Raw genomic sequence first — 25,768 nt, 5'->3', positions numbered from 1 at the left:
CGTGGGCCGTTTTATGATACAAATAAATTTTGAGGTTTATCAATGTTCACCGCAGTGAAAATATACGATAAATATGAAATGATACTGGATTTACGGAATTCCACAGTTTTGGAGATTTATGAAGTTGGACAGGTAGCTTATACATATGTACCAATGCAAATGGTGAGTTGCTATTAAAAAGTTAACGATGTAATGCAAAAAAATATTTAGAAATAAAGCCAAATCTCAAATAAAGTTACGGACCAGGATTTTAGCAAAACTTTTCCTGAGGTTTTCTTCAACATGATGAAGGTTTACTCTATCGAAAAAGAAAACTTGGGTTCAGTTATCCAATTTGGTTGCTTATTTAATATATTGCTGTGCGTTCCTAATTTTGAGTAATTTGTTCTGATCATGGAGTAAGAGTCATCGGATATCGTTATCTATAATCAATTAATGATCAAACTTCTTACATATGATCCACATTTAAGAAAACTGAACTTTAAAAATTTAAGCCTACATAAACAAATTTTTGAAAAAGCTGGTCATAGAGGACAACATTATAATCTAATAGTGGCAACGTTTAATTATTGTAAATTTTTCATATCAATATATGATCATCAAGAAGGTATATATCCATTAAACAATTGACAACGGCCCACGGTGAGGCAAATGGTCCCTAATGCATTTTATTTGTTGGGATATTTACCGAAATTGATAAATCCTAGGATGAACACTGATGCACCACATTATTTTAGTACACGATGATAACAGCTTGTTTTCTCCTTTTAAGCAAGCCTCACCTAAGCTTTTTTTAAAGAATTTATTGATTACTTGTATACTTTTGTACAATATACCCATAGTAAAAATATATCGCAATGAATCCTTTTGGCGATCTGTAAGTTGTACAAATAGGCAAAAGCTTTCAGGATTTGGCTAGTTTTCTCTTGATTCCATTTAGATAGATATACTTTCAGATATCACAGAGGTAAAAGAGAAGTATCTGGAATTAAATGTTCACAATATGTTACAATTACCTTACATTACTGTGTTTCCTCCTTCTAATGCTTTCCAATGAATCCCTCCCACAATGAATGCATCAAATTACATAAATTTGTGTACACACGTCACCACCAAAATTTCTGTAAAAAACTAAACTGCAGTAGAAAACAAAGTTAATTGAATGCATTCTAGTGTTTGTTATGTTATGCAATAGTTGCACCTGGCTTTGTATGTATTTTTAGCCTCAGCTAACATTCCAGAATCGTTATTTATTCTAATCTTGTAAAGTGAAAGGAACATTTTTTAGTCCAAACTTCTGTAATAAAAGCAAAGTTAAATGGAATGGAACCGAAAATAACGGGGGATGAATCATTTGCTTTAGATAATCATCGCCTTAGCTATGTAAATGCATACATATAAATGTTTTGAGATAAATTGAAATAAAATTTAGGGGCGACAGTTAAAAGTGAATTGCGAAAAAATACTTTATAGCTTCGCACAAATTGCAATTACTAGTTTAAAATTGGAAGTTAATGTCTAATTATTACGTAGTAATAACTTTGATTGACTGCCAGGAAACTATTTGTTTACTGCCCATCATAACAATAATGTATCATCCATCATAACAATACCGTATCATTTTATATTTTATTAATTGCGTATTTTATTATACATTTTTTTCATATTCACAGACATCAACCTGTTGTACATAAAATTACTATTTCCTATTAATTCCTCTATTTCTACACCACAAATCGACATCATAATGCGGGATTCAGATAATTGTCTGTATTCACGTAAATTTGAATGTTACTTTATAAGTTGCTTTATCATTTATAATTTCCCTGGAAATATAAAATCTGTGTGTCAAAATATAATTGTCACCTATCGACTCCCATTAAGTATGTTTCCTGTAAGGTAGAGAGAAAATTGTCTTTGCCAATTTCGGTAAATTATCCAGTCTAAATGCGTACTAATATCGATTCGAATTTGAATACAGAGTGTACAACTTTCACAGAGGTTTTCGATTCCAAGCTCTACTTAGAAATATTTTGTCATTTGCGATGACTATCAATCAAAGCTTTCATTCTGTTCATACATACAAGCCCGAAATACATGCCAGGAAATTAACCTTCAACCTTAGTTGCCATACACTCATACAATGCAAGGCATGGCCATTTAAGTTGGATAATTGTGTGATTATTCGGTGTTAATGGTAGGAACATGACTCGTAGGAATCATTTGCCACGTGTCTATATAGTTTGCAATCTAGAAGTTCGGTGCCAATTTTCGAATGCGTCGAATTCCGAAGTAATTGTTCAAGCCATACCCGAAAATGGACTTGTCGAAGGAAACTCAAGCTGTCAAGCATTTCCGTTCAATCTCAATAGGTGAATGGATCTCGAATGCAATTACGTATCTAGTTCCACCTCATATTGCGTTAGCTGAAACCCTGAAACCCTCCGCACTACGCTATGTATTGATCTTGTAGGTATTTTATTTATTTTCTAGTCGGTAATTAATTTACCCTTAAACCGGGATATGGCCCTTCAGCCAATTATACCCTCTCTACGACGCTACTTAACCTTATCAAAATATTTTGGGTGTTCGTACTTTGAATGGGATGAAGAAACAGGCAGAATTAGATTACGACAGCGAGATCATCATTCCTCCGTCCATAAGTGGATACTTATCCACACAGGATACGTAATCCTACAAGCAATCGCCGTAATAATGGCTGCCGAGGGGCATGGATTATTGCAAAATTTGCAATCCGTCATGTTTTCTGGATTATATTTGTTCACCCTAGCTTTCAGATTTGAGTTTGACCCGGATTATGTACCAATGCAAATAAATAACTGGTCCCTTTTCGATAGAATATCAGGTAAGTATTTAAACGTATGTATGTGCCCTCAAAACGATGCATTAATTTTACAGTATATTATTTTACTTGAAATATGTATACATAAAAAATTTCTAATCAGGTCCACCCAGCGAAATTTTTGCAACCCTCTGCAAAATATTTTTCATCGGACTAGAAATCAGCATGTGGCTGATCTCTGCCGCAGTGACGCTGCTCGTGTTCTTTAACCCGTGCTCGACACCTGCTCTTGGCTCAATTATAATTTGCTGGGGACAAAATAATTCAAATTTTGGGTTCTTCGTTATCAAAATTTTTCTTTGCATTGCTGAGTTCGTCATGGCACTCCAAATGTTACTTGGAGCTTTTCAATACTCTGTTTACACCATGTTTAGCGGGATAATTATCCTTTACACGGAATGCAGCACCTTTTGCTCAAAATGGAAAGCCAGTGATCCAGGTAAAACGAAAATCTGGACATATAAAGGGTGTTAATAAAGTCCGATCCCATGCATTTTTTGGAGCGTGGTTGTTACAAATTCAGCTGGAACTTTTGAACCAGTGAAGTTATTTATTTCAAATTTTTACCATGGGAGGAACAACTAAACGTGTAAGTCATGAGCATCTTAGAGTTGAGATACAAACATTGCATCAGCAGGGGCTTAAACCTACAGAAATTGTGCAAAAATTGGGCTGCAGCCGCAGAACTGTTTGGAAATGGAAGAATAAAAATTTTGTCCACAACAAAAAGCGACCAGGGCGACCCAGAAAGGTGTCACCTACCACAAAAAGAATGATTAAAAACAGACTTTGCAAGAAAACCGGTAGTTCATTACGTAATTGAGCAAGGGAGTTAAATGACTCAAAACGCTATAAAGAGAAGAAGAAGCAAATTAACTGTGTGACCGTGCAAAAATTTGTGAAAACTACGAAGTGGGGTCACACAGCTTACAAACTAACCAAAAAAACCTCTCATGTCACAAAAATATATCGATGACCGTCTGAAATTTGAAGAACTCCTTCAGAAAAGTGCCCATTTGAGTGAAAAAAGACTTGGTGAAGAAGACTTGGTGTTTTTTTTTATACTAGCCTTCACTTTTTTACAGGAAAAATGGGATCGGACTTTATTAACACCCTGTAGAAATCTGCAAGTATTGGACAAACTGATAAACTCGACGATTCGTGGTAGGATTTTGCAAACGCTGATCTACATTCTTCCAGGGATGCAGATTATTAGCTGCTTTGCACTCATTATGCTCGTCCATGATTTAAATATTGCCAATTTACTGTTCATTTTGGTCGCTTACTTAAATACTATTACGGCTTCGCTGATAGTTTTGAATTCTGCGGAAAGTATACTTCTGAAAACTTCTGGTTGGATTGAGAGTCAAAAGCAGAAGAGTTTCAGTGACAAGTACTTGAGGAAAATGGTGAAATCCTTTACGCCGATAAGGGTTCAGTTCGGAAATAATTTTGTGGACAGACTGACACCGCTAATATTTCAGGAGTTTTGTACCCATAATACGGGCACATTGTTGGTCTTGGCAAGGTCCAAGTAAGTAGTTGTGTGACGAAATAATGTATTAAAGAAGTAAAAATTTGTATATGTTTATTGTAATACATATTTTGATGTCAATACACTTATGATAGGTTGTGACAAAGGAATGGGCTAAGTAATTTGTATCTAATTTAGCATTATATAATAAATCTCATTTTTATCTGGTTTCATAGTTTCACAAGTTTCATACTGTTATAGGTAGCACAAGTCTCAAGAAATACATTTTAGTCCGATCAGAATGCGGAATTCTCATTAATCTTGTAAAATTCTTGTTTTACTTGACCCAAAACTTTTTGGAACTCCTTCTTCTGGAGAGTAACATAGAGAAAGGGGACACATTCTTGTATCTGTCGCTCAAAATAAGTCACATAGCTTTGATCACCATTACCGAACAAATTATTCAACTCAATCCCAACGTCATTATTATGACTTCGCTGGTTCCATTCCGTTTTGTGTTGATCTTTGTCCCTAATAAACTCCACGAGTGAAATGAGGGACCCAGCATCGTAGATTTTGGGATGAGTTGAATTTTCCAAAAGATGAGTTCGAACTGTGGGGCAGAGTTGCATCTTCCAATTGACATGACGATTAAATTCTTTCATGGACAATGAGTCATATTCGGCATCCAAAGCATTTCTAACCTTTTTTCCAGCCGTTTTGAGCTCATTGGATACATTGGTGATAAATTCTTTATATTTTTTGGCACTCCAAAAGAACGGATGTTCCAAAATGACGTCAATTTTGGGTCGATTATTAGGTTGCTTGGAAAGTATTGGTGAAAGCAGGTTGCGAAGAGATACACTGTACTCGGATTCTGCTAGATTTGTCCAGTTTGGCAGCTTATTCACGTCCTGGATATTATTTTCTAGAACCTTGGATGATGAATTCTCTGCTTCTTCCTCAAAGGCATGAAGATTGTTTTTGGACATAGTGTAGAATATAATTAATCCAAAAGCGAAAATATCTCCAGGTCCGTGATATCGACCTTGTGACGTATTCATTTCCGGTGGCATCCACCCGCTTGATCCCATAATATTGGTTGTGTCTCCACCCTGCGTGATCGAATCCACAATTCGGCTGATGCCAAAGTCTGCTATCTTTGCAGTGTCCCCATTAAAAATGAGAATGTTGGAAGGTTTTAGATCTCGATGGACAACTTTTGCCTTGTGCAGATAACTGAGACCTGCCCCGGTGTCCGTCATGTATTGTCGCAGTTGGTCATTGGAAGCGTATCTCTTCATTTTGATAACTGTGGCCAAATTATCCTGTCCAAGTTCCATCGCGATGAAGATATTATTCGCATGATTTGTCTCACAATGCAAATAACCGACGATATTTTCATGTTGCAACTTTTGCAGGATGAAAACTTCTTGCTCCAATTTGTTGGCGTGAACACACTTACCTATCTGCTTAACAGCACACTCCTTTAATCCGAAGTGGCCCTTATAAACACATCCCATTCCTCCCTGGCCAAGTTGTACGTCAGTGTAGAAATATATGGAGTGTAGAACCCGAACCAAGGAGCTGCCTGGTTGAGTATATTCGGATGGAGTTAATAAATTAGGGTCAGTATTTGGAGCATGTACGGCTGGAATTATTTACACGAATTTATTAGTTTATAACGTACACCGGTAGTAAGCGCAAAATAGGCGTGAATACTAACAATTTGATAATCTGGCCGGTAACGTCCTGGCTGATGCACTTCCCATTGCAAGAGGCGACAGGCTTTCGGCGACGGGAGGTGGTGGACGGTTTGGTGCTACTCCAGAACTTGATGTTGCTTGTGGTGTCGCCGGTGGCGTTAAGAATGCCGCTGGAACTTCAGGGGTGGGAGCTGATGGCGCAGATATTGCCATATTGGCCATCCTGTTTACCACATTCATGTCCTCATAGTATTCCTCCAGTACTGCTCGGCAGGCCTCACGGGCTGCATCCTTTTTTACCACGACGGATCGACCTTCACCTATGTACATAATTTCGGAAACGGTTTGTCATTCTACTGCATTTAACCAAACCACTACATGTCTTCCACGCAAGACGAATAAAGAATTGATAAACAAAACCTGTCGTTTATACATGTTTATTATTAAACTGGAAATGCTAACCTCGATAATGTTTGTTCATTCCACGATTGAAATATTCACAAGTAGCGACCCATACCCCGTTTTGCATTTTTGCATCCGGCGTCTTAAACACGATGCGTGGTTCATCCGGCCTCAAAAATCTATTATCCCGTTCTGCAAGTTCCTTGAGTGTTGAAATAGGGTCGCGACCAGGAGAAAGCGTGTGTCCAGTCCCCGTGGGGGAGAGAGGAGCCTGCGAACCAGCCATTGTACAATTTGAACTAAAGTGAATTATTTAGGGCGACTGGAGAATATATAGTCCTCGAAATAATGGGGACAGGATGTGATTGGGATTTAGACTGACATATCAGTCCGCGGTGATGAATCATCACTGATGGAAAGCTGAAAATTTGCATACGTGAGATACATCGATGCAATGTGAGAAGGAATTTAATAACAAGATAAGAATTCATATGTGCAGTGTGCATCTAGCCGGTTACAGCTGCGCTTTGTGTTGTTGTAGATCAGGCCAAATTACACAAGCTTTATCATGAGTCGTTAAGTTATTGCAAGAGTATTTATATCAACACGGGCCGATATACTACAACTTGTTTGTCAATGTTTTACTCATTTAGCGAATATACGGTAGGTCCATAATATATATATTTACTTATAGACACACAAGCTCCACTATCCAAATAATGGATAGTTGTCTAGACATAACATAAAAATTTACTTACAAGTGTTGCTGAGGCCAAGCATAAATGAGTACTAGGTGGCCCACTGAAACTGTAAGTGAAATGAAACCCTGTGGCTTCAACAGTTTTTATGTTACGAATTTCGAGTTAATTTTAACCGAAAGCCAGTTAATTAATTTCTGAGTAGAAAACAATTTTTAGTTTTCGAAATTTCCTCCCCTGCCATTAATGCAGCGCTGAGGAAACCGCCTGCAGTTCTCCGCTGAAGCACGCACTAATTCCTGGGCAAAGTGTTCCATTCCGTGGTCAAAAATTTTTTTCCGATGTCTACACTTCTACGAGGCTTAGAACACACATTTGCCCCTAACTTTGACCATTTTTCATAATCCGGAGATTCAAATCCAGAAAGTAGAATTACCATTTCCGAGAGGAGGAAAAGTTCGGAATTTTGTTTTTTACCACGCTTGGGTCATTTTTTGCACTATAAGCTGATTCCTAGTCCTACTGCAAGGTCCAGTCGACTTCAATGAATTGGATCTCACTTAGGGGATGTACCGCGGACTCGAAAACGTATTTTAAGAAATTTGATCCCCCCACCTTCCCCCCATTTTCAACAAAATGTAGAGAAATTGCCCCAATTAGCTCCCACCTGCCAAAATCATCACAAAGCTTGGATAATGTGGCTTTCTGACCTTTTGTCTATATTGGGGGATGTCTCTGACAGATTTGGCGTAGATAAGGCCAACTCGCTTGTTAAAATATTTTTCCTATGTGAAAATCTCCTCATCTGTAAATAGAATCCTCGTCACTTTTTCTGAGCGTACCGCTTGAAGTCACTCCTGGGTTTCTTTAATCTGGTTTCCCTTTGGGGGATGGTCGGCATGTGGCAAGTACCACATTTCAAAGTCCTAAGTCTAAGGTTCAATTTAAGCACTCATTGAATAATCTGCTTCTACACTGTCAGCTGTGAGGTTGGTTTCCGTTGGAATTTCGTGAATTTCTTCGGATTCCATCCTTCAGCGCCTTCATGATGGGTGTGGTCCTTGTAGGATTTCAAATTTTTTTTCTTCGACTGTTGTTAGTCCACCCCGCCCCCATGAACGTCTTTATAGTCTGTTGGGCTAAATTATACGGCTCGTTCGATTCCTGCCACACTTTTAAAATTCGCCATTTCTCTCCCCATTTTTGTAATGAAAAATTTTCGCCGCCCGCTTCCATTCAACATTTTCCATGCGAATTTGCATTGCAAATAGTAAAAACCTGATTTATGGTACTTATGCAAAATCGCACGGGGAATCCAATGCAATCATCAGATTTTCATTATCTCTGTCGGTTTCGAAGAAAACAGCCACTTACAGTTACAGTGGGCCCAGTATGTAAAATCTTACGTGGCGACTTAAGGTTGAGAATTCTCGAATATGCATTTATATATAGGTATTTACATTACTTACATACTCCAGACATGGTTCAGTAAAGTTGGTAAACTTTTGTTTTCATGCAAAAAATGAACCCAGTTTTTATTTTCTTGTTTGTACCAAAACTTTATTTCGATTAACAAATCTCTAAATGAATTAAAAGAGCTGACAAAAGACTTTCTCCAAATCCATTTTCTAACGGGACGCTTCTATATCCTTGAAGAATACAAGTCACCTAATTTCCATGAATTAATTTTTAGTTCAACTTATGTATGCATCGATAAGAAAACTAAGAATTTTACCGGGTATGTTGCTTGTCCCAAGAAATATGTATCACCAAATGAATCCACATCCATTACACCGAATCGGATCAGAGCTAAAGTTTACAAAAAATTAAAAGTTGATCAAAATAATTATTATAATGCAAAAATACCTAAAGGTGGGTTTTGTACTGTCATTGCAAATTTTTCATTCCAAAACGGAGTCAATCCGTTATCGGCTATATGGTTGTTTTGAGATTTTTACGAATTTTTGAAATATGTAAATAATTTGTATAACAAAATTTCAAAATCTAACCTACGACTTTGTTGGTTTTAACACTTTGACAATCAAAATCTGCTCCATAAATTTCAATTTCCACAAATGGATTGGAAATTGGTTTATTTCCAGATCTTGAGAGATGACGGGCTGCAATGACCTATCGTAAAATTTAGATTAGTTTGTTTAATGATTTAGTCCGTTTATGTGTTCGAATTACTGTAATTTTGAGATTCACTGGTTTTATTCCATTGACCACTAGTTCCTTAACTTTTGACGGATCAAAGTTTTTCTTAAACATAAAATCCGGCTTTAAAACATAGCCACATTGACCGTTTTGTCTAAAAAGACCGTGATTTAATTGGAGGGGTTTATCTGGCTTTTGATAATTTAAAGCCACCATTTGACAACCATAAACCCAGAATTTATTTGGATAATAATTCGAAGAGTCCACTCTCTGGCCCTTTGGATACACTCGACTTAACTGAACCTAAAACATAAAATTTGCTAAATTATAGCTGAGGTAATTTTCACAAAGTCAGGCAGAATTATGTACCTCATGATACCACACATAAAACATTGGATCTTCGGACATTTGTTTTTCCGCAGCAATTTCTGAAAAACTTGCCATCTCGTTAAAAATCCTGCCTCTGCTTCTGATAATTTCTGGCGAGACTTTGGGTACAGCACAACAGTAAATTATCAAATTCGAAAATTCGTTAGCGATCTTGTTCTTTTTTTGGATTTTATCGTAGTGGGTTATCTAACAAGTTATAAAAATGAGATAAGCCACCGTATCGGTATCATATCAGTAAAATAAATATTCACTACTTACCTTACTACTACTCTTAACAAATACAAAATTAATCGCTTCCTGCCATTCCTTAGCTTCTCGCATGGTTTTGACCGCTGCTTTAAACGGTAACGGATTACTTGCACTCCAAACGCGAATTATGTATCCAAAGTTTTCATCGTTTGATTTTTCTATGTCCGATTTCCCCAGAACAACCGAACCTTTTTGCAGCTCGCCAAATGGAGAGTCTGCATGTTCGATTTCTTCAACGTAATCATGAGGAAAATAGCCTTGCAGAATTTTTCCGCAATCTCCTTGCCACCATCGACCATCATGTTTTGTGACGTTGGTGATTATATCGTCTTTATCAAATTGTACTAATTTATCTGGATCTGGGACACCAACCAAGTCTCCGGACGATGATGGAGAGAAACAGCAAATTGCACGGACTTGGACTTGGGGAATATTTGTGTCGAGATAATCTGGATGAGAGTAGACTTTGCTTTCAGGGTCCTACAGAGATACGTTCACCAGCAATTAATGATTTGCATAATTCGCGTAATATTATAAAGTTGCATATGTGTACCTCCACAGTCTGTGAGAACTTTATCAATTCCTCATTAATTGGATGTTTTAACTTGAGACCTTTGTAGAATGAATGTGTATAGTAAAATTCTACAAGCTTGTCCACACTTTCAAATTTTTGGGTAGAATTTACAACCAGCAATCGGCCCTCTTCTTTTATTCGACAGTGTTTGATTTGCTTCTCAATTCTGGCAAATGTTTATAATTTAGGAGATTCGTAGGCATTAATGTTATTTATCTGCCTAAATATTATGCAGTGCGACCACACTTTACCTGAAAGAAATAACAAATCTTCCCCCTGGTCCAGGTTCACCAGCGTATCTCACCAAAAACGCACCATTTAATGGAACCCGTTGTAAAATATACTCCGCCGCATTTCTATCCATTGAATCTGGGTATTTTGGATTGGGGTAAAACCACGGTTGACTTTCATGCCGTTCCGGCTGCGGGACAGGTTTTGTAAAGCGTTCAACATAAAAGTCCTTTGTGTCGAGTGGATTTTGACGATAGTATGAAATCAAAGAGTACAAACTGTCAAAGGATTTGGATGGAACGAGATAAAAACGTGTCTGCTCAGGGTTGCTTTTTATTCTGAGGTGATGTGCTTTTCCTTGCGATCTGAAAATAAGCACATTAAAAATACACTTAAAATTGTAGATTTGTAATATTTATTTATGTAAACCTACAAAAAGCAGAGAGAAAAATCTCCAGGCATTGTATCGCTTGGACGGACTAAAAAAGATCCCTCCACGCCAAACTTCTTGACTCTTTCCTCTGCCACCCTTAATCCACCCTGAATTCTTCCATGATACCATCTTTTCGAGAAATGCAAATCTTCTCCGCTCAACTGATACAGAATTGCAGGAAATTAGATAAATGACTCCAACGCTTAAATTACATAAGTAATAAAATTACATAAACCCACATTTGTCGACTTTCTCGCATCAGTCTCGTCAATTTCTTTGTCAATTTCCGTGTAAATCAACTTGTCATCCGTCAATGCAAAGAAATAGGGCTCCCAATGGTTTGCGCCATTTTGAAGGAACATTCTGCCATTTTTTACAGTATCGCATAAATCTAACCCTTTATCCTTCTCGACTGGGGCAGACTCTATAATTTCATGGTCGTCTTTCGGCAACTTTTTACATTTAAGGATAATTTTCCCTTTTAAACTTTCTGGTGATGGGAGATTTGTTTCATCCTTAAAAATTGGGCTGCTGATTAACATTCGGCCAAATATTTCCTACTTTCCAATTCAATTAATTGCTATTAATTCCACAATTAAATATATATGAATGAAAGCAAACCTCAAATTTCTTGGCCATAATTCGTTGTTGTTTTACACTGCAGTGATTTTCAACCGAGATAATGACTGGATACCTGGACGTTTATAAATTTTTGAGTGTTTCAAATTTACTTTTAAGAAAAATTTCAACGCATTTACGGTGAAGTGACAAATGCATGATCACGAATGGTCTTGATTACGTCCAGAAAGCAAATTTTAGTTGTTAATGTTCGTCCGTGATAAATAACTGGCATTCCGTCACCTTTCAAAATATTAATGTTGCAAAAGTTGTGGTTATCTTAAAGTCTTAAAATTCCATAAGTAATGAACTTACCATCCCAACAATCCAATTCAATACATCGGCACCCTTGCCTGAGACATCTAAATAAATATGCATGTGTATACGTTTACATATTCATACTCTTCCTGAACTATAGATTTATTAAAGGACCGTGCATAAAGCATTTATTTAGTCGATTTGAGAGGTGGGGTCAAAGTGAGTTTAGGAAAGAACATCATCTCATGATTTAAGGTTAGAAGCCTCCTAAAATATCACGCTTTATGAACAGTCCCTAATTTATTAAAACGAACCGTGCATATGCTTCTAATGATGATTCCGATGATAATTGGTCTCCCGTTAAATACCTTTAATGAAGGTTAAATATTATAATTTTGTCAAATAAAGTTATTAATTTATATTTAAATATACGTGTTGTGAGACGACGCAATCCAATAATGCGACAACGGACGGGTCATGTCTTGTGAGGCACAATTTTTTGGATTGTAAAGCTGGTTTTGTTTGGAGAAAAGGAAATTCACTGCCTGCAATTATTAAATCGTGAATAAAATGGTGTTCACATCATCTTCGATCCATCCGATCCAAGCATACAAAAAGTACGTATGTAGATATTGGTGGCTACCTCATTGCTTGTCAGATAAGGAATTGCCTTCCTACTTCCGGACATAGTTTTTGAAAAGTCTCTAAAAAATGAATTATATTCCGAAGCATTTCTTTCGTGCTGCTCTTTTTTTAAAAATTCCTCAAACTCGGTGAGTAGAATCTTAGGTCCTAGCGAGTATTTCCCGAAACAATCTGTGTAAATCTGCATCCAAAAGGTCAGTATTATCAGCTTAGTGACCATTAAATAAACTTATTGCCACCTATGTAACTACCTGCTGGTCATGAATGAAACCTACAGAAAAGATTTAAAACGATGTGATTACTCACAAAATTAATTGTTACGTAATTGTTGATAAAAATTAAAAATGGACGAATAGTAAGAAAGTTCTTTTTTATTTGCATACCAGCCATGATTTGCATAAATCCGGATAACTCAAGTTTCCCATCTTCCAGCTGAAATTTTCTAAACTGTTCCCCCAATTTTCCAATGGATATTTTATAATTTATCCGAAGTGTAAGAGATCTCAGTTGCTTTAATGTCAACCTGTTTAGAAATGTATTTGGTTAAGAATTGTCAATTACCTATTGTAAATTAACAAATCCACGCTCACCCTTTATGACTACAAAATGATTCATATTCTTTTAACATCCAAACGTCCAATTTGGTTAAATAAAAATCGGACCGTCTAATGTCAATCAAATAATCTAAGCATTTTATCCAATTTTCGGCATCCTTTCTGTTGTCGACTAATTACAAGTAAAATTACATAGACAATCACGATTAAACTCAAAATAAGTTAGACCTCACCAACGACTGACAAAGTTTTCAGTCGAAATTCAGTCCCATAAAAGATTACAAAGCAATTGCAAGGATCCACTTTTTTCGTCTCAACTGCCCAACGCTCAAAATCTTTAGAATTTTTTCCAGGTCGTATTTCCTTAATTTCGTAGAGGCTCACTGGATTTTAAATTGGGGAATTACTTACAATTGTTAAATGAATTACATAATAATTATTTATTTGGCTACCTGCACAATCAATTTTCCCAGTTTTACTCAACTTTAAACTAATCTCGGCCGTGTCTGCTTTGTAGGATAGGAAAACTTGTTCAGACTTCTTTTTTAAATAATATCTCACGACTTCAATGTCACCCAGAAAATTTGCCCCGATTACATTTGACTGGTTGTGAGTTATCGGAGGTTTTTTAGGTTTTCGTGAAGAAAGGGAGCTGGATAGTTTCTTAATCATGGTTACTGGACGTTTATTTTTATGAAAAACTATATTTATGGTACGGAAATATGTGTTTCATTTAAAATATCAAGTTACACTACATACGTCTTGACTGCAAAACATAATGTACAAATAAAGAAGAAAGAACGGATGTCTTGTGGTTTTTAAGCCTAAGATTCAAGGAAGTCTTCATTTTGCGGTAATTGGTGTTGCGATGATAAGGAAAACACGATGACGATTTTTCTATACTTGGAAGTGCATATTTAATTTTGCAATCTACTTATATCTTACGATTAGTAGCTGCTTATTGATTATTAATACTCATACAGATACTTATATGCAGTAGTAACTTCCCAGAAAATTGAATGCACAATTTAAGGTTACAAGTCTGCATCAAAAAGTATATATAAGACATTTTTGCATATTTAATTGACTTGAGTTAAATTTGTACATTCATATGTACGTCATTTAGAAAATTTGATAAAGTCCAGCCAAATTTTATACAGCTTGAAGCTTTATATCAAATCCGTTAAATATGTACTACGTAATAGCATGATTCATAAGACATAAGACTGAAGGCTTACATAAGTGAATAGTTTAAAGTACTCATTAGTATCCGGCATTATAAATGTATATGCTTATGTGTATATGTGCACATGTACATACATAATTATTATACTTATAATTAGTTTAGTTTGCATTCTAATTGCTTTGTTAAGTATTTGGACAGACGGCCCTTGCTAAGTATCCTTTGATTATTTATTGTAAAATTCAGAAATCATTATAGCTCGTGGGCTTATAAATAATTAATAAATTCGTCTCGAGTCTTATGTACAATTATGAGAAGTCATTACCTGTGTGCACATACATATGAATATGAATATGAATATGAATTTTATTAATCCTTTTTCTTGGCCACTCGGGCCTATAAAGGAGCGTATAATGGTTAAAGGTAATAATTGTAATACTAAAATTGCTTAATTACTAGGCATAAAATTGTTGACAATGTGAATTCCAATTTTTATTTATATGCATTTTGTTTACTGCGTGGAGTGTACGGAAGAGGGTTAGTTGTGGAGAAGGGAGTGGAATGCGTGTCTGAGTGAAAAATAATAAATTTAAATATTTCAATTAATTAACTAATTGCGGATAATCTTATATTGGTAGAGAATAGAAGAGTGGAAGTATAGAAAGGATTGGAAAGCTGCTATTGTTTTATGGCACAAGTTGTTGGTCGTGGCGGTGGGGGGGGGGGGTCCAGTTAGCATCGGAAGGGGTTGGGTGATGAGATGGAGAATGGCCTGGGTGGGTCAGGTGGGGCCACGCGGAAGGGGCGGGGCCCGAGTACTTGGGCGGTGGTGGAAAATGACATGTTCAATTGGGGGGGCTGACACAAGGTCGATGTCTCTGGCTGGTCGTCCTCATGTCGTGGCCGTTTTAGACGTCGAATTTGTGCTTGGAGTTGCTCAGAGTTTGGGGCCTGGGGGGTGGTCGTGGCAGCGATGGGTTGGTGGGGCACTGGTTGGGTGGGTGTGGGGCCCCCGTAGAAAGTGTCCCGTGCAAATTTGACAGCCGCAAGAAGGGTGAGGAAAATCAGGGTGAGGGATTGGATAGAGTGGAGAGCCAGCGTATAAGTTTAGTAGGAGGTTATCATCTTTCAGCTTTTGCTCGGTAAGTGTGAAGGTCTTGTTTGATAAAAATGCGTCAACCACGTCCATTTGTAGGTATTCCATCCAGAGATGATCATCGCCGTATTTAGGGAGTCTGAGTGTCGTGTTGGCCTTGTCGCTCCACAGGGTTCGAATCTGGTGAAGGAAAGTACCGATGCCTTCCATCACGTCCCCGGCTGTGTCGACAATTTCTGCTGCAGACCATGCTTGGGCATCTGGTTGCGCCCCCGTTGGGCGCCCTCTCGTCGGGGGGAGGAGGCCAAGGAGGCATACCAGAGATACTACATATTATAGATCAAAGTGAGCTTGACGAGCACGGATATTGTTATGTTACTCCAGGCTCTTCTTCCAGAGAAGAGGGGGAGGAACGGGCGGTGGGGTGATGAGGAAGGACAGTACTTACGAATGCAAAAGACGGCAGTGTAGCGTTTGGTTTCCATACTGCTGTACACGGTGGTGTAAAGACGATGGGTGTTTGCTGTTTGCTGATTGGGTGAGACTCAGAACAAGGGGCGAGTTTTTCAGTGTTGGTTTACGCTCAGCGGTGGCGAGGAAACTGAGAAGCACTGGGTTATGCTCAGGCAGATGAAATCTCCATTATTTGGTTTAGGCATGTTATGATAAATCTTGAGAGACGGAGAGCTTCCAATTTGGAGGTTGGGTTAAGAATTTGGTAAATGTCAGCAGGATGACGTGCTTGGTGACTAAAGAATGCTGACCGAGCTTGCATATGTAGTGGGCAGTGTAAGAGAATGTGGGACAGGGAGTTTAATGCGCGTTGGTTACATATATCACATTCTTCATCATAGTTGAGCTTAATCATCCCGAATGGTGTGGAGTAACGGCCCTGTCCTAGTCTGCACTGTGCTATTATTCGCAATGCTGGTAATGGAATGGGGAGGTTGACGTATGGCGCTTGACTTGGTGGATCCGCGAGTAGGCGGGAGTAGTAGCTAAACCTTTGCGAGAGTGAAGTACGGGTGATGTCAGCTTCTAGTGCTGCTTGGGTCATAGCTTTGGTGGAATGATGGATGAGGCTGGTGAGATCAGCAAGATGATTTTGTGACCAGTCATAATCTCCAGCGAACGGGCCAATCCAGGATTTAATTTGGTTGAGCCAATTCATGTCGTCATCTGGTTCTTCTGCAACTAGTATTTGCAGAGTCGAGAGGCATTGAGATGTGTAGCGATCTTCCTCATGCTGCATCACCTTACGTAAGTAGCGCAGGGTTTGGTGGGCGACTCGAATACTTAGTGGGGGTCGGTTAAGTTCTAAGCGCATCGCGTAAGATGGGGTACCGTGCGGTAAGCTAAGTAAACGACGGTGGAATTGGTACTGAGTTTTCTCAATTTCCTCCAAATAGCGTAAACCCCAGAGGTGGGCCCCGTATAGGGCCGTAGAGGTGACGAGGGCGGAAAACAAATTGAATTTCTTTTGCATTGCTTCGAGGCGGGAACGGGTTAGAATGGACCAAGTGGCTCCTAAAGCGGTTAAACCTTTCTGCTTGAAGTGTTTCGCAGCTTTGCAGAAGACCCCAGAAGATGAAAACGGGACCCCCAGGTACGTATACTGGTTGACGATTTCGATCGGTTCTCCATTGTAGGTGAAAGTTGTTCCTTTGGGTAGCCGGCCGCCATTGCGTCGGAATACGATGACCTTGGTTTTGGCAAGGTGGACATTTAGGGATAGCTGGGCGAAGTATTTTTGCAGTGCGCGGATCTTCATGCGTAGTCCGTCACAAGTAGAGCTCAGGACAATAGTATCGTCAGCATACATGAGTAGGTGTATAGTGAGGGATGGGCTGATTTTGACTCCGGAAACGTCGAGGTTGGACAAGATTTCTTCGATATCGCAAGTATAGAGGCTGAACAGAAGAGGGCTCAAAATTTCTCCTTGTAATAAACCGGTTGTAATTGCAATAGGGGAGGAGTATGCATCCTGGAGACGGATTTTTGTAGATGCATTGCTGTATAAGGATTGTAGTAAGCGGATGATTTTACCGCTGACTCCTATAGTATGCAACTTATTCCATAGTTTGTCATGTGGGATGGAAGGGAAGGCCCGCGCAAAGTCTATGAATAATCCGAAGACTGATGCCCGTTTCCCTCGCGTTCCAATTGTGATGGCGGAAGTGAGGGTGAAGATTTGGTCATCGCAACCACGACCGGCCCGAAAGCCGCACTGTGACTCGGGGAGGATATGACATTCATTAGCCCATTTGGTGAGTCGGTGGCATATTATGTGGGTGAAAAGTTTAAGGAGTGAATTGAGTAAAGCGATAGGGCGATAATTATTCGGGTTCAGCTTATCACCTTTTTTATGGAGCATCACGGTGATGGAGAAACCTCATTCTTCGGGTGTTTGTTCGGAAGCAAAGATTTCGTTAAAACATTCAAGGAGTACGAGGAGAGCATCGGTTGGAAGGACTTTAAGCAGCTCATTGGGTATACCATCGGTACCAGGAGCCTTCCCGACGGGAAGAGATGAGAGGGCCCGTTGTAGTTCTTGCATAGTGATTGGTATATCTAAGTCAGGGTGAGTGACACCGATGAATGATTCCTTGTGTGTCGGAGGAGGAGGCATGAGAGTGTCATAAAACTCAATCCATTTTTCGTTCGTAATAAGGTTAGGGACAAATGGTGTGGAGCGGAAAGGTTTTATTGCCTGCCAAAAGTCTTGCTGACGAAGTGCATTATTGAGTTGTTGTTTCAGCCGTGAAGCCTGCTTCCTTTTTTTGTCACGTAGTAGGGCTTTGTAAGAGTGCTTGGAGGTCACATATGCGGCTGTATGATGAATGTCCCAGTTATTGCGTTTAGCGTTGTGTAAGCAGATTTTTACAGAGCGGTTGGAAACATGACATTCTTTGTCATACCATGGTTTATGGGGTATGTGTGAGAGGCTGTCATAAAATCGAGCAAGGCCAGTGGAGAGTGCAACATCCGTAATAGTGTTAACCAGGGTGGGGTATGCGATGGAGCGTGATGCAAGTAGTGCAGTGCAGTGTGTATGCAAAGTCTCCTGAAATGCTTGGTATTTGCCACTCTTCCTCGAGAATTTAATGATATGCGGTATAGGGAGTTGGTACTGGTGGGAAGAACCTTGCCATGTGAGTTTGTATGGGTGGTGATGGGATATTGGGACGCTGAGCGTGCCACAGCTATGAGTCACAGCTGCGATAGTTGGTGAACAAAAAACGAGGTCAATCACACTTTTTCCCTGTTTGGATACGAAAGTAAATTCTCCACTCAAATCCCCTTCAAATCGTCCATTTACGCATACTAGATCGTTGTCCGTCATAAAGTTTATTACGGTTTCACCTCGGGGCGTTGAGATTTGATCCTGAGATTTCCGGAGTTGGGGACATGGGGAATGTAAGTTAATGAGTGATCCCAGTGAGCTTATCCTGGCGTTAAAATCGCCACCAAGGATATGATGATGGTTGGGGTGCTTTTCTAAGATCTCCTCGAGGGTTATGAGGTGGTCCATCAAGGTGAGTTCTCCTTCTCGGGTTGGGGGAAAGTAAAAGCTTCCTATTACGTATAATGCGCCTGTGTGACTGCACTTAGCTTCAATGATGATGGCTGAGTCGGTCGTAAGGAGGGTTGAGATGAGCGTGAAGAATTTCAGATTGAGGAGGAGAATTAGCCCCCCTTTTGGGCGACCGACAGGTGGTTTTATGGCTTTTTGCTCGATCAGCAGCAATTGCGGGAATAGCGAAGCGACGACAGGGTTTTGGGTGTGCCAGGTTTCGGAGAGGCAAACAATAGCAGAGTTAGTAAAAGCAGATAGATCGTGTGCACTTAAACTATACATATTATAATAGTTCTCTACGTTGAAGAAAATAATGTTTAGCAAAAGATTGGAAATAGGATTTATGCTTATCTGATCCTTCGTAGGCCGACGTCCTCATGGGATAATGGTGATGCCAGTGGGGGTTCACTTGTACTTCTTGTCAACGACACCGGCCTTTCTGGTGGTGAGTATGTCCTTTCGAATCGTGCCCATTGTGGTGGGGTCGGTGACCTTCAGTTCGCGTAGTTTCGCTCGTAGCTCACCAGCCGTTTTACGTTCCTCTTTCGTCATATCTTCATTTATGTAAACTTGTGCGAATTTCCCGGTTTTGCTTGCGTAAAGTTGCTTTTTCTGGGCGAAAAGTGTCCCTTGGTCACGTGATCGGAGAAGTTTTACAATGACAGAACGTGGTCCTTTCCCGGCTGTAGCCTTGCCCACGCGAAATGCTTCATCAAAGTCAAAACTGGTGATGCCCATTGCTGTGGTCATCTCTAGAAGGGTGGCGGTGAGAGTTGCCATCGTCTCTTTTGTAGCCTCATGGCGGTCCGGGACAGGTGTGGAAGGGCTGTTCGACTCCAGTTTAGCTACCTGTGCTTCTAAGGTGTGCATTTTCGATTCGAGGTCCTGTAGTTTTGTGGTGATGATCGTAAGGGGTGCGATGGCTTCCTCTATTTTCTTCACGAAAGTGAGCATTGTCTGATTGATTGCACTATTAATGAGCTCCTGGATTTCCAGTTTGGTGTAATTGGAGCTGGTGGACTCCGCATCTGACATGTCTTGGTCTTCGATTACAACGTCATCCCTGGTACGTTTGGGTGTAGGTTTGGCTTTTGATTTGGATCCTCTGGGGGAAGGCATGATGAAGGAGTTCAGAGTTGGATGGAGGCACTTTGAGACAATAGTATGGGAGATTTGTGTGAATGAGTGAGTGAGCGAGTGTAGTAAAGTGACTTGGGAGCTCTGTCCTGTGTGTGTGTACTCGACCGCAGACAAATCGGAACTCCGCACATACATATGTATATACATACAAGAGCCTACGAGGGTTCCTACAACACAGGAAATTTTTCAATTGATCTGACCCGACGAACAGTGAAATTCTCGACGATAAATCAATATTTTTGACACGGAGGTGTTCGGAAATTTTGACAAGTTGCTACTTATATCTACTATTATCATCTGCTAAGAAAGACCAACATGTTTATGTATTAATGCACTGAACCAATACATATATCCTCTTATCCACCAGCCTTATTTGTTTCAGTTGTCACGTAAGTTTTTGAATCGTTCCCCTCGAGCTCCAGATTCTTACATGCATGCAAACTAGTTTCACATAAATTTTGGCTTAACTATTTTTAAATATTCATCTCATAGGGTTGCTTATCAAAAAAGAAGAGTCAAACTTTTAGTACGTAGATCATTTGGATCGATCAGGCAGGAGGAGTGGCCATAAGTATCTATGTGCATGATGAGAAGCTTAGTCATGTAGTCGAGTTTGAGTCCAGGCGTTCCTCAAATTCTGCGTCTGTTTCTTTTGGTCAATTGTTTTCTGTCAATTTATCATAAGGCACTATTCATAAATTAGGTAACCCAAAATCCCACTTTTCTTATCCTTCGTCCTTCTTGCAACGGGTTATACCAGTTCTGTAACATATGTAGAGTGAAAGTTGACCTGTAACGCAACAGCTCGAACTCCGCCTCCCACTTGACTTGCATTACGCAATTTTTGAACGTTCCCCATGTTCTACCTGAACAACTATTTCGTCCATATGTTAAGATCCTCACGCAACGTTGTACCTATTTATACTTTCGTATAAATTCTTAAATTAGTTCGTCTTATGTTGAATAATTTATGCATGTAAGGGAAAGTATATTAGTTTCTTGAAAACAAAGCTCATTAATACCGCTACCTAATTATTGAAAACCTGCGTGTTGAATTTCCTTTACATAACAGAAATAGGCCATATTTAGATGACTTCATTTTCTTATTTCTAAGTATTTACATAGATGTATGCAAAATATTTTCCGAGTTGGCATAGGACATTGTGTCCTCGTTTAGTTTATTGACAGTATCGCTACAAAATACTACGTAGTCTCAAAATTCAAACCATGGCATACCTATGCGCCAACATGATTTTATTTTCTTTCTTTTCCAACTCATATTTGTCACTGAATATCAAGAACTCTGATAATCATTCTTTGCTAAATGTTTTAAACTTCTTTGAACACGCAAACCTTCACTTTGTTCTAAGTCCCTCGCAAAATAGTCGAAACTCTTCAAGTGACCAGTATTTTCATCAAGTACGATCTAATAATCCATACGTACCTCTAACTACAAATACATCATTTTTGAATTTCACCTTTCCCGTGTCACGTATTGAAAAATCCACAAGAATTAAGGTGTCATTTCTCGACCTTCTACCAATCACTTCGTCAGTTAATCAAGTGGAAAACTACTTACTAATTACAACTCCTGACTATTTATTCATCCACTTCGACGGATCTGAGAAGCTGAATTCTTACAGAAACTATGCACGCAGGGCATCCTCAGCAAAATTTATATTTTTTAGTGTTACAGGCCCCTACGCCATTTTTATTCCTCGCATCATAGGTGACGTAATGGTTCAAGAAGTCGAGTCAATCCTATCGCTACGTCATCTTGACAAGGTTTGGGACTCGCTTAATACGATGGATTTAAACGGAGCTGCCATGCTTACATCTTTACCAACGACTAACAGAGAAAATTGCGGCTACAGTTTGTCAAAATTTCACGAAGGAGATTCCCCATACATCTGCATGCTGCTAATACCAGGCAAAAAATATAACTTTACGTATTTGCACTTAGCTAGAGCAGACGAGTGGCGAAAAAATTGTAACTTAGTCGACATCATTGGATACGTTAAATTTAGGCAATTTCTACTTAATAACTTGACTCAAGTTATTACAAACAAAAGTGTAAAAATTTATGATTGTGAAATACATCGGTTCGGGTTTGTAGTAGTTTCAAATTTTCCCATCGTGGAGAACAGTATTTTAGGTGTCTTTAACCCTTTCGAAAATGCCATTTGGCTCAGCCTTCTATTTTCTTGTGTCTGCATCTGTTTAGTCCTACAATTTGAGGGGAAAGGTTTAAAAAGTAGATTTGCACCTATTCAAACTCTCAGAGACTATTTTCTCGTCCAGTCGATCCTGTTTGGGCAATCTATTGATGACCAAGTCATTAAAAAAATTGGAACTAAACACGTGGCACGACCACTCTTAGCAATATGGTTTGTTGCGTGTTACATCATCATGGACAACCTGTACCAGGGGACTATCTATTCAGATTTAACGGTCATGCATCCCCCCTCAATTCCAGTAAAATTTATTTCCCTGCTCATGTCGAACATTAGTATCGTAACGACCACCCAAATGTTGATGCCTTCACGTGACGGTAATTATATTGAGTACCGTTCACTTTTGAAAGATTCCGTAATTCCGGACGTTGTCAAGAATAACCAAGACAAGGGTTTCGTTCATTTTGTAAAAGTTGCAGATAGAAAAATAGTTTATGTGCATAATGGAAACGTTGATGTTTCCATGGTGAAAAATATGTCAGATTCAGTTCCAATTTGGCCAAATTCAAGTTTGAATATAATCCCGACCAAAAAGGCGATTGCCATAATAGACGAGTCAGAAGAGCTGAGTTTACTCCGGGAGTCGCTCAACATTCTGGGGAAGCGTTTGGTTACTAAGAACAATCCGCATTTTTCGATTTCACTCAGGAGCATTGTTTTAGGTGACCAGACTTTTTTATCTCGAAAGATTTATTTTTCAATGCAATATTTGTCACAGGCAGGAATTAAGCAAAGGTGGAGTAGGATGAAAGAAATGAGAAGAACATTACATTTTGTGAGAAAATTTGGGAATGAAACTTATTCGAAGTATTTTGTAAAATTAAATTCAAACTTTAAGGAGTCGAGGTTGCTAATTTCGAGTGATAGCGATTCCCTGGGTCCGTTTTGGTACCTTTTAGCCTTATGCGCCGTTGTGGTCGCGGTGGCTGTGGTTTTGATAGTGTTGGAAATTTATGTTCACCGAACTCTTATGAGATATTATTATTACTTTAGCAAGTACCTGAAGTTTTAATGCAAGTGATGGACAAAATTTACCGAAATGTGCATAAAAGTTTTCGCTGTAATTGATACCTTCTTTTCTCGTTTAGTTCTTATAAGTAATTTGATGTAAGTACATGCCAGTGCAGGTAATTAAATTTGTTCAATTAATCGTAAAAATAATTTGTAGAAAAAAATGTCCGGAAAAATCTGGTACTTTAAACTTAACATACAGAAAATATGTATTTCAGTGGGTTTCTATAAATAAAGCATGCTACGAAAGTTTATCTCGATTTTTATGTGAAACATTTGAAAACTTTTTAGTCAAAACGGTGAAAGCTGCGAAGCGTTTTATCCTGCATTCTTTAGTCTCTGGTCCTTTAACTACTTACATATGTACATTAATTGCTTATTTATGTACGTACAATCATTCCATCAACTCTAAGGACAAGACACTATTTTACTACATGATATGACTTTGTCAATTTTACAATGATGACTCAAATGACTGTATTTGAAAACAGCATCTTAATATATAAATATGTGCATATACAATTACATAAGTGAGGTGCAGTGCAAGGTCACGTATATTTACAATACAATGCATAGCATGTTACATCTTTAAAACTAACTATTCCAAAATTGTAAATTTGATCATCTATTTAGCAAGGATTTTAAGCAATTAACGCTTCCAGTATCTCCGGCATATTTACATAATTCAGTACTACTGGACAAAACTCGTACAAATACTAAACAGTTGACAGGTGCACTTTGCAACATTCCCAGCTCTCCATAAAGTTTTACAATGTGTATCCCGATTTCAATTTTCTTATTAGTAGCTGTATCACCAACCTTAAGGCGGAATAGCATGCTGGCTGATGCGGGGTTTTTTGTTTGAATTGTTGTGTCTCAACTTTCCCTTCCTCCATGTATTCAAATGGTGATTTTGAAAAATGTTCACCGCCTTTCGTTTTTAACAATATGAAGATATTAATGCACCTAAAAATCGGTAATTTTTAGGCTTACATAGTTAGGAGATAAAAACTTTGATTTTTTTCTTCAACAAGAAGATAAATATAAAATAGATGAAAAATAATCAATAAAATTTAAATATTTCCTCATTGAAGAAAAAAATTAAAATTTTTATCTCCTAACTATGTAAGCCTAAAAATTACCGATTTTTAGGTGCATTACTATCTTCATATTGTTAAAAACGAAAGGCGGTGAACATTTTTCAAAATCGCCATTTGAATACATGGAGGAAGGGAAAGTTGAGACACAACAATTCAAACAAAAAACACGTGATACAATGCCACGTTAATCCTTGCAAACTATTCCTCAAATTTTACCCGTGACGATAAAAGCAGCGTCCCTTTATCCTATCGTGTCAAATTCGGGCTCTCTAATAACCTCGAATATCAGGAAACGTGCTCCTGGAACGATGAACAATTTCGTCAAAATTTAACTATAAAGATAAATAAATTCCTCAGAGGCAGCAAAATAGCAATGCTAATTCTAGACAAATTTGTAAACGATACAGTCGAGAATAACAGAACGTACTGCTCCCCTTCGAATATGCTCGTTTGCAGTAAGGCGACCGGGACCTGCATTTGTGGCGAGTTTCGTTTACAGGTCTCTAAAATTAGATAATATGCTAGTTATTTTTAATTTGTTAGTACGCATGTAAATATGTACAAAGTTCTGATCCAAATGTATTTATGTTAGGCTTTATTGGGGGATAAGTACGAACGCAATAACTACGTCTTGGAAAAGGTCAACCAAACCAATGGGAAGTCAGTTTGTCGCTGGGCTAAAACGGCGGCCTGTGTACCTCCTCAATCTCCAGACATTCATCGTGATCCACGGTTACCAGAAATTATAAAATGTGCGAAGGATTTGGAGTGTGTATCCACCTTGGATGGAACCAAATGTAGCAATACGGCCTTGCCCCAATATATTTCCAGGTCTGTCGAAGAAAAGAGAACTTTTGCTGAGCTGAATGACCGTAGGATGGTGGGGAAAGTCTGTGCGTGTTGGGATGCAAATCGAGTTATCAATAAAGAGGTCAAAAGCAGGAATAGTGGCAGAATTGCTTAGCGGGGTGCATTCGGTGAAAACGGTCACGAGGGAATCGAGGAGTTATAGTTTGCACCACATTTCAATATTATGTAAATGATTAAAAATAAATCAGTTTAGATATTGAGGAAGGAAATCTGCACGATTTGGTTTATTTGTGATGTGATGTGATCACATGCTTATAATTAGTTTCACAACATAAGAATGCTCATGAATTTAAATAGGTGGCTTA

The 25,768-nt window shown here is 38.6% G+C and overlaps 3 protein-coding genes across 5 annotated transcripts; 1 reads left to right on the top strand and 2 right to left on the bottom strand.

Annotated features, from left to right (window-relative positions):
- Positions 1-4,423: 4,423 nt before the first annotated feature.
- LOC110843142 (mitogen-activated protein kinase kinase kinase 1b) lies at positions 4,424-7,091 on the bottom strand. The gene is made up of 3 exons (XM_022089076.2): positions 6,506-7,091; positions 6,064-6,363; positions 4,424-5,988 (listed from the first exon to the last, which is right to left on the bottom strand). The coding sequence occupies exons 1-3, from the start codon at positions 6,729-6,731 to the stop codon at positions 4,634-4,636; spliced, it is 1,881 nt and encodes a 626-aa protein (XP_021944768.1). The 5' UTR covers positions 6,732-7,091; the 3' UTR covers positions 4,424-4,633.
- On the top strand, positions 7,030-25,672 carry LOC110844549. Of its 2 annotated transcripts, XM_022090772.2 has the most exons (3): positions 7,030-7,108; positions 24,825-25,092; positions 25,186-25,672. In XM_022090772.2, the coding sequence occupies exons 2-3, from the start codon at positions 24,967-24,969 to the stop codon at positions 25,555-25,557; spliced, it is 498 nt and encodes a 165-aa protein (XP_021946464.1). In that variant the 5' UTR covers positions 7,030-7,108; positions 24,825-24,966; the 3' UTR covers positions 25,558-25,672. The 2 variants fall into 2 exon arrangements, with proteins under 2 accessions (XP_021946464.1, XP_035703728.1); XM_035847835.1 differs by lacking the exon at positions 7,030-7,108 and having other exon boundaries at positions 24,665-25,092.
- Positions 8,687-20,347, bottom strand: LOC110843221 (1-phosphatidylinositol 4,5-bisphosphate phosphodiesterase gamma-1-like). 2 transcript variants are annotated; one of them, XM_035847832.1, is made up of 23 exons: positions 15,980-20,345; positions 13,705-15,857; positions 13,486-13,635; positions 13,289-13,424; positions 13,082-13,221; positions 12,950-12,969; positions 12,697-12,879; positions 12,486-12,598; positions 12,368-12,421; positions 12,111-12,157; positions 11,936-12,038; positions 11,799-11,871; positions 11,417-11,734; positions 11,178-11,338; positions 10,765-11,109; positions 10,493-10,679; positions 9,949-10,419; positions 9,670-9,876; positions 9,334-9,603; positions 9,153-9,273; positions 9,010-9,075; positions 8,879-8,952; positions 8,687-8,811 (listed from the first exon to the last, which is right to left on the bottom strand). In XM_035847832.1, the coding sequence occupies exons 2-23, from the start codon at positions 13,922-13,924 to the stop codon at positions 8,713-8,715; spliced, it is 3,558 nt and encodes a 1,185-aa protein (XP_035703725.1). In that variant the 5' UTR covers positions 13,925-15,857; positions 15,980-20,345; the 3' UTR covers positions 8,687-8,712. The 2 variants fall into 2 exon arrangements, with proteins under 2 accessions (XP_035703725.1, XP_035703726.1); XM_035847833.1 differs by lacking the exon at positions 9,010-9,075 and having other exon boundaries at positions 15,980-20,347.
- Positions 25,673-25,768: the final 96 nt, after the last annotated feature.

This window comes from Folsomia candida, unplaced genomic scaffold (genome assembly GCF_002217175.1).
Source record: "Folsomia candida strain VU population unplaced genomic scaffold, ASM221717v1 Fcan01_Sc002, whole genome shotgun sequence".
In the NCBI taxonomy this organism is placed as follows: domain Eukaryota; kingdom Metazoa; phylum Arthropoda; class Collembola; order Entomobryomorpha; family Isotomidae; genus Folsomia; species Folsomia candida.
Note: the sequence above shows the minus strand (reverse complement) of the source record. Positions and strands in the feature narration are given on the sequence as shown.

What these genes read in the sequence shown, in the direction of transcription:
- LOC110843221 (XM_035847832.1), bottom strand. Translation starts at nt 13,924, where the DNA reads ATGATTAAGAAACTATCCAGCTCCCTTTCTTCACGAAAACCTAAAAAA. An exon ending in TGGGAAAATTGATTGTGCAG is followed by an intron (nt 13,636 to 13,704) that starts GTAGCCAAATAA and finishes TTTAAAATCCAG; the next exon opens with TGAGCCTCTACGAAATTAAG. An exon ending in GAAAACTTTGTCAGTCGTTG is followed by an intron (nt 13,425 to 13,485) that starts GTGAGGTCTAAC and finishes ACTTGTAATTAG; the next exon opens with TCGACAACAGAAAGGATGCC.
- LOC110844549 (XM_022090772.2), top strand. Translation starts at nt 24,967, where the DNA reads ATGCTAATTCTAGACAAATTTGTAAACGATACAGTCGAGAATAACAGA. An exon ending in GTGGCGAGTTTCGTTTACAG is followed by an intron (nt 25,093 to 25,185) that starts GTCTCTAAAATT and finishes TATTTATGTTAG; the next exon opens with GCTTTATTGGGGGATAAGTA.
- LOC110843142 (XM_022089076.2), bottom strand. Translation starts at nt 6,731, where the DNA reads ATGGCTGGTTCGCAGGCTCCTCTCTCCCCCACGGGGACTGGACACACG. An exon ending in AATGAACAAACATTATCGAG is followed by an intron (nt 6,364 to 6,505) that starts GTTAGCATTTCC and finishes TTATGTACATAG; the next exon opens with GTGAAGGTCGATCCGTCGTG. An exon ending in ACCGGCCAGATTATCAAATT is followed by an intron (nt 5,989 to 6,063) that starts GTTAGTATTCAC and finishes AAATAATTCCAG; the next exon opens with CCGTACATGCTCCAAATACT.